At 28.1% G+C, this 8,749-nt stretch overlaps 1 protein-coding gene across 1 annotated transcript; it reads left to right on the plus strand.

Annotated features, from left to right (window-relative positions):
• The first annotated feature begins 6,256 nt into the window (after window positions 1–6,256).
• On the plus strand, window positions 6,257–8,749 carry LOC107928792 (pentatricopeptide repeat-containing protein At5g13270, chloroplastic). Its single transcript, XM_016860058.2, is given in 2 exon segments — window positions 6,257–6,449; window positions 6,452–8,749. Coding segments are annotated over 2 exon segments (2,253 nt in total). The 5' UTR covers window positions 6,257–6,323; the 3' UTR covers window positions 8,579–8,749.

Genomic DNA, 8,749 nt, shown 5'->3' on the forward strand with positions numbered 1-8,749 from the left:
AAGAAAACTAAATTTGAATGCCAAATTTATATGGGATTTTTTTTTTAAAAAGTAAGGTCCAATTCTATTATTAGTCCCTATACTATCATAAGTTATGAATTTAATCACTATACTTTAATTTGATTGTTTTTAATTTATGTACTTTTTGCATTAGACAATTTTAATTCCTATACTTTTCGAATTTCAATTTTTCAATCTTGATTCAAATGATAGCACTTAAATTTGTTTGATTAAATTATGTTATTAGCTTTGTACTATAAGTAAAGTTGAAGATTTAATCAATATTTTCTAATTGAAACAATTTTAGTCTCTAGATTTTTCGAATTTCAGAAATTCAGTATTGATGAAGACCAAAACTATTCAATTCATTAACTATCTTTTTTTTGTGATTAATATGTGAAAATAACAAGTCGACGTGACATTTACACATGATAATGTATTTGTCATATCAAATTTTGTAAATTTTGAAAATAATAGAATTGATAAATTTAACAGCTATTGTTCGATAAACAATAAAAATTTAAAATTCGAAAGTACAAAAATTAAAAGTGAACAATTTAAAGTATAAGGTTTAAATTCACAATTTACATATAATATAGGGACTATATCAATATTTAACCTTTTAAGGATTATGTTTTTCTCAGCTTTGATGTTGGAAGGGGATGGAAATTCAAGCAAAAAAATTAAAAAAAAAACGAAAGCGTTGAGTTGAACATGACTTGTGAAAAATATTAAATGTTTGGAACTTTAAAAAAATAATTATCTTGACTTTTTGTAAAATCAAATCTAGTTTGGAATAATTATTTTATTTCAAGTGAAATTTTGATGTTGTTAAGTTCAAAATTTTTATTTCAAAAAATAATTAAATAAATAATTTTGCTTGGGTCTATCATTAAAAAATATTAAAATCACCAATGTTTCATCTAATCACTTTGCATAGGGGTAATCTAACCATTTGGTGCATTTAGGGAAGGGCAAGTTTGAAAAGTTACGCTTAAGTGTGAAATCATAAATTCTTTTTGGAATGATTGAAATTAAGTTATATATTTTTATTAGAGTTAAAATATAATTTTTATTTTTATATTAATTTATATTTTTATAATTTTCAAAAAATTAAATCAAAATTTTAACATTTTTTAGAAACAAATTATAATTTTATCATTTTGGTTTAAAAAAAAAGGCTAACAATGGCATTACACTATAATTTCGGTTGAAAATTAGAAAAATTTTGGTGAATACCAATATTGTTGCCAATATAAGAAGATATGGGTTTGAACGCATTAAGACGTATTTATTCTCTTATCTAAGGGTTGAAAGAGAACTATAGACAATTATACGCATTTGTAAAAAAAAAAATCTAAAATATTTAAAATAAGTCACAATGGTCCAATGAAAATAAAGACCAACAAAATACTATCATATAAATTACTTATAAATTCTTTAATTTGTAAATTTGAAGATATTAAATGCCATGTGCCTAAAGTAATTAAAATAACAATAATATCAACTGAATTAAAGCTCAATCGATGAATAATTGTATTTAATTTAATATATTTTTACCATTTTAAATTTTGATTAAAAGGGTGGTAGGTTTGATTGAGATTGTATAATTGTTGAGATATAAGTGTCATTTTTTAAATATTTTAACAAAAAAAATTATTTTAATTTTTCATTTAATTTTTTACATCTTTTAGCATTTGAACCAACATTATTTGTTAAATTATCCTAAAATGGATGTAAAAGTTAATATATGGCTGGCATCCAAGTGGCGATCCATGTGTATACTTTGTTGGTAATTAATTAATTTTAAAAAAATCTTTGAATAATTTTTTAAATTTTTTAATTTTTTAAATTTTAAAAAATTAATTAATTATTGACGTGACAATCTACATGTATGTCATGTTAGCAAAGTGAACATACCTTAACTTTTTCATTTATTTTTTAGTTATTTCACAAACAACATAAATTTAAATGTTAAAAAAATAAAAAATTAAATTGAGATCTAAATGACTTTTTTTGTAAAGCTAGAGAGTCAAATAAGTCATTATGCATATTAAATAAATTAATTTTAAAAAGTAATATTTATGTATTTTAAAAATGTTAATAAAAATTAATATTTTTTAACCCATGATATAAGCAAACGGTATGCTTCATGCCCAATTTAGAATTCTTCCAAGGACTTGTCTCCAAACGCACTGTACTGATTAACTTTTGTCAACTAATGACGTCATGGAAATTAATATTTATTTTTATATATTTATTAAAAATAAGTATTTATTATTATTATTATTAAGGAAAATATATAAATTATCATAGCTTTGGTGACAGATGAAAGATGATGAGCCGAAAGATTCCCGTCAGTAGAGCTCAATGTTCTCACGCAATTACGCCAGTCTTGATTTAATACAATTCCTTTATTATTTCTTAGCATAATCTCAAATTCAACCCTTAACATTTTTTTTATCAATTTGTTACTTATTCTGTTTTAATTAAATTTAGCTTTCAATTTATTTTTTTTGAATTTAATCGTCAACCTTTTAAAATAAATTGAATTGTCGGTTTATTTTTATTTTTGACGACACATAGAGTACCTTTAATTTACCTCATTAAAAATAAGTGTTAAACCTTTCTTTGCATGGATTACACATGTAGCCTCACCTGGTTCATATTAATTTCATTATCGACTACCTATAAGGCTATCATGTTCTCTAAGTGGTCAAGTATGACAACACCAGCACTAAACATGTGTCAAGGCCTAGGGTTAAGAGTAGGGGCGTAACTAAGTGGAGTTGACAGGGACCTCGACCCCCCTTAAAATGAAATTTTTTTCATGTAAGTCATTTAATTTTTTAAAATTTTAAATTAGTAAATGTAAAATTACACTTTGACCCCCTTAAAAGTGATAAATTTGTTATTTAATCATTTAAAATTTATAAAGATATAGACTATTAAAATGGTGAAATTATATTTTTACTATTGTAAAAATTATAATTTAATTTTGACCTACCTAAATTTTTTTTTAACTTCACCCCTGGTTAAGAGATGATCACTCTCACACATAAATACTCATCATTAGCCTTAAGATAGTTTCTTAATGCTTCATACTTCCTTCTTCTCTACCTCTAAGCAATTCTCAACACTTAATTTAGGGGGAAAGCAATCGATTTAGTTGGTTGGCTCGCTCAATTTTTTCGAACTAGCTTAACTGACTCTAATATGTGAAAATCAGCTTGACCGACTTTAGTTGAAAAACCGACTTTAATTCGATCTGTTTCTTTAGTTAACCAACCATAGTTGTAAGGTTAGGTTTATCTTATTATGTATCTATTATATGTCATAAAATATAAAATAATTTAAATAACCTAAAAACAATATAAAATAAATAAATTTTCGGGTCAATTTCAAAATTTAAGAAATAATAATTGATTGAATTAACTGATTAAATCGAGATTAAAATCATCTAACCTGATTAAATTGAACTTGAAAAAAAGACAAAATTTTCCGATTAAAACCGAAAATTTCGCTCTTTCTTAACTTAAGCACCGTGGGAACTACCATCCTTCACTTTTTTTTCTTCTTTAGTTACTCTTTAAGTTTTTTAAAATATTATTTTTTAAAAGGAAATCATTTTAATTGGTTAGTTTACATGAGTCTATCTTCTTATCTCATTACTACTAAAGTTTCTGCAAGTTGATGGGAAAAGGGGTAGCTATTCTTTTATGCTCTATTAATTGTGGGAATATTATTAACTAAAATGCTTTGATCATAGATTATATTTAATATTCCATGATGAAACTTATATTATTAAATTTTATTAAAATATAAAAAAAATAATGGAAGACTATCTGCATATTGGATGAATATATACTACATTTATCTTTCTATTATTAAATAAATTAATTTAGTTATTACACTATTAAAAAAATTTAAATTAATACAGAGTTAATATTTGTTCTATAAAAAATATCTTCGAAATTATTTTTTCAATTACAGTTAAATTTTAAACAAAAAATTTATTTACAAGACTATAAAAACTTTAAATATATTGACTTTGTTAAGTAGTAAATGTCATTTTTTATATAATAAAAGAAAACTCTATTCTAGTTCGATATTATTTAATTATTTTTAATAGTATAAGAATTAAATCAACTTATTTAATAATAAATGAGTTAATTTAATTAAATTTTTATAATAAAATGACCTCTTAGATACATTCATCATATAAAATAATTTAACAAAAATACGAGACTTTGATGATAGACTTGCACCCTTTTTTATTTTGGTATTGTGGGGTAATGTTTTGATTCTATTTATATTTTTAAATATTTTTATATACATCAATAGTCGTTTAATAATAAATTATATAAGCGTTTAAATATTATATATATTTATAGTCTAATTTTTTTAATTTCTTAATAAATTATATCTAAATGCAAATACATATCAATTATATTCATATAAATAAATATAAATTTTAAATTATTAATTAGTTTCAATAACTTAATTTAATATTTTTATTTTATTTTTAAATGTAATTATATAAAAATTAAAATGATTAAGATAAAAAATAAAAAATAAATTTAAAATATCAAAATTTTATATTAAAATTTCCAAATTAATATTAACTAAAACAAACTGAAACACATCAAAATGATGGAAATAGACTGAAATTTGGACTAAAACGGAATATAAACAACTTAGCATCCGTTTAGGAATAATTTCAATGACGACTACCATGGTTGATGGTGCTTTGGATTTTGCTTTTTAAGTTATAATTAATTATTATATCTAATTGTCATATAAAATTATTATCAAACCATTGGGCCTCATACTCAAAAGCCCAAATAGCAGCCCAAAATTTGACCAGAACTTTAGTTTAACTACACTTTTAAAAGAACAGTAGCATATGAAATGGTTAAATTTTACTATCAGTACACGCAATATGTGTAAATTGTAAATTTAGTCATATACTTCAATTTGATCATTTCAAATCTCCACATTTTAAAATTTCATAAATTATAATTATTAAATTTATTAAGTTATAGTTTTTCTATTTCTAAAATCTTATAAAGGGATAAAGACAAGCATTGGAAAAGCATTATGTCTCGATATAAGTTTTTTTGGGTATTATATCATTTTTAACCCTTAATGTTTAAATATTTTATCAATTTAACCTTTATTCATTTTTAAGTTAAATTTGACTCCCAACTTTAAAAAAATTTAAATTTTACCATCAACTTTTCAAAAATAGTCCAATTATATATATATTTTTGAAATAGTCCAATTATATTTTTTAATAGAAATATTGACAAAAAATGTTAATTTTTTTTATCATTACAACCCACGTGATGATCCATATATAGTCCATGCACTTTTTTTTTAATTATGGACTTTTTATAATTTTATAACTTATTTGTTGACATTGCAGCTAATATGATTATCACAGTAGTTGCCATGCCAACATTGCTAAAAAATAATAATTTATTTAACATTTTTGTTTAAAAAAAGTAATTTAACTTTTTTTTTGAAATATTAATGGTTAAATTTAGCTAAAAAAAGAATGTGTCAAAATAACAAAAGTTGTAAACGTTAATGATAAATTTAACATTATGCCTTCTTTTAAAGTTATTTACCTCGACATCATAAATGTCGAGTCAGTATAAAATTTTAATTACGAAACCTCTCCAAATTTGTCATTGTTATGTAATCTGTTTTTTTAAACATATTTAAATATATTAATAAGTAAATATATGATGTTGAAATAAATTTATAAATAATAATCATAATAATATATGAAAAGTGATTGGATCACCAACAATAATTTATAAATAATAATGATAATCATAATTAATATATCAATAAATAAAATTTTATATTAAATATAATAATTACAATTTTAAAAGTATGCAGTCTAAGAAAAATATAGATTTTTATTTTTAATTAGGCTAAATTAATAAAATTAAATGGAAAATTTGATAAAAAGAAAAGAAAATTTATCCAAAATTTAATATTACGACCTAAGTACATTCTATATTCCGGAATCTTGATACTATTTGGTAATTTGATATTAATGGTTGGCCGAAATGTATAGAATCCAAACAAATATTATTCTAAAATGTGAGATTATGGGTTTTAATGGTACATTTGATGAACCAAATGCATCCGACTTTAATTTTTAAATCAGACAAATGAGTAAAATTTGACTAAATTTCAATAATTAGAAGAGTAAAAGGACTAGATTCAAATTAAACCAAAAGAACACCAACTCTCCCGATGTACAATTTGCTGGGGTTAAACTGAAATTTTCTGGGGAAAAAATTTACATGGCCAGCTCTTCCTTGCCGCCTTCCGTTCCTTCGCAAACAGCAGCAGCAGCTCGCTTTGCTCGAATACCTTCATCGGTATCTCTCAAAAGCACCTCTTCTTCATTTAAAATCCCCATGGCCAACAACAGCAGGGTCAGCTCGAGAACCTGCACTTGGTTTCATTGTCTAAGCAAGGGAAACTCAAAGAGGCTCGTGATTTCCTCAAACAAATGGACGAAGCCGGCGTTCTCGTCAACCCCCATTCCTACGAATCACTTCTCGAAGCCTGCGGCAAAATGGCTTCTTTATCGGACGGCAAATTGATTCACCGGCGTTTGGGGAACCCATCTAGGTACCTCGAGAATTGTGTTTTGAAGATGTATTGTGCCTGTGAGAGCTTTCGGGATGCCGAGAAACTGTTCGATGAAATGCTTGAAAAAGATGTGGCGTCTTGGGGTATACTTATTTCTGGTTACTCAGAGAAAGGAAGGTTAAAGGAAGCTTTTCGGCTATGTACTCGAATGATTGAGTTGGGAATTGGATTGAATTCCACCGTTTTCACCAACCTCTTGAAGAGTCTATCAGATCCTTCTGTGTTGGAGATTGGGGAACAGCTTCATTCTCTCGTTATAAGAACTGGGTTAAGCACCAATGTTTCTGTGATCACAGCAATCTCCAATATGTACGTGAAATGCAGGCAGCTACAAAGGGCTAAGCTCGTTTTCGATCAAATGGTCGAAACAAACGCCGTGGCTTGGACAGGATTGATGATGGGATACACCCGAGCTGGCAAACAGAAAGATGCATTGGCATTGTTTATTAGAATGTTAAAGGAAGGTGTCGAAATGGACCAGTTCGTGTTTTCAATCACTCTCAAAGCGTGTTCCGGGTTGGAGTATCTGAACTTAGGGAGGCAAATCCATGGTTACATTGTTAAACTCGGGTTGGAATCCGATGTTTCTGTGGGAACTCCTGTTGTCGATCTATACATCAAATGCTCGTGTTTTGATTCGGCTCGTCGTGCTTTCAAGAGGATATCCGAACCGAATGATGCTTCATGGAGTGCTATAATAACTGGCTATTGCCAAATTGGTGAATTTGAGAAATCATTGCAGATTTTTAGGTCATTAAGGCTCAAAGATATGGCTATGAATTCATTTATATATACTAGCATAACCCAAGCATGTTCAGCTCTTGCAGATTATAACATGGGAGCTCAAGCTCATGCAGATGCAATAAAAAGGGGTTTAGTTTCATATGTTCATGGAGAGAGTGCAATGATTACTTTCTATTCGAAATGTGGTAGGTTGGATTATGCGAATCAAGCCTTCGAGTCTATAGATGAACCCGATACCGTGGCTTGGACTGCGATAATATGCGGTCATGCTTATCACGGCAATGCTTCCGAAGCCTTAAAGCTTTTCAGGAGGATGCAGAGCTCAACCGCAAGGCCGAATGAAGTTACCTTCATTGGTGTTTTAACCGCTTGTAGTCATTCTGGTTTGGTTACGGAAGCTGAGCTTTATTTAGAGTCAATGAGCGGTGAATATGGTGTGGATCCGACTATTGATCATTATTGTTGTATGGTTGATGCATACGCTCGTGCTGGGTTGCTTCAGGAGGCATATGAATTGGTTACGAATATGCCCTTTGAACCTGATGCAATGAGCTGGAAATGCTTGTTGGGTGGGTGTTGGATCCACCGGAATCTCGAACTTGGGGAAATCGCAGCCGAAAATCTACTTCAGCTGGATCCTGATGATACTGCAGGTTACATTTTGATGTTTAACCTATATGGTTCACACGGAAAATGGGACGAAGCAGCTCGTGTACGAAGTGTGATGGGTGCAAGAAAGTTGAAAAAGGAACTTAGTTGTAGCTGGATTACTGTTAAGGGTAAGGTACATCGGTTCGTAGTGGGCGATAAACACCATCCTCGGACCGATGACATTTACAGAAAGTTGAAAGAATTAAACGGTTCAGTTACGGATGTCGAAAGCGTCCATCTAACCGAAGAGGATGTGTCATTTGGTTTGCCCGAACGGAAACAGCTGCTAATGGAGCATAGCGAGAGACTTGCCGTAGCATTTGGGCTCATATTGGTACCAAACAATGTTCCAATCGTCATTTTCAAGAATCTCCGGGCATGTAAACACTGCCACGATTTTGCAAAACATGTATCGATGGTTACGGGACGCCGAATCACCATTAGAGATTCATGCAGGTTCCATCACTTCCACTTGGGGAAATGCTCTTGCGATGACTATTGGTGATTCTTGCAATTACCATTGTTGGTAAAAGTACAATGGAGTCCCCTATATTAGGAATTAGATTGTATTTTGTCCAAATACTTAAAAATTAGTCAAATTAGTCCTTATACGTTAAATCAAAAAAAAAATTGTCTTTTTTATTAAAAATCTCATCCATTTATGCTATAAAAACTG

Source organism: Gossypium hirsutum, chromosome A01 (genome assembly GCF_007990345.1).
Source record: "Gossypium hirsutum isolate 1008001.06 chromosome A01, Gossypium_hirsutum_v2.1, whole genome shotgun sequence".
NCBI classification, from domain to species: domain Eukaryota; kingdom Viridiplantae; phylum Streptophyta; class Magnoliopsida; order Malvales; family Malvaceae; genus Gossypium; species Gossypium hirsutum.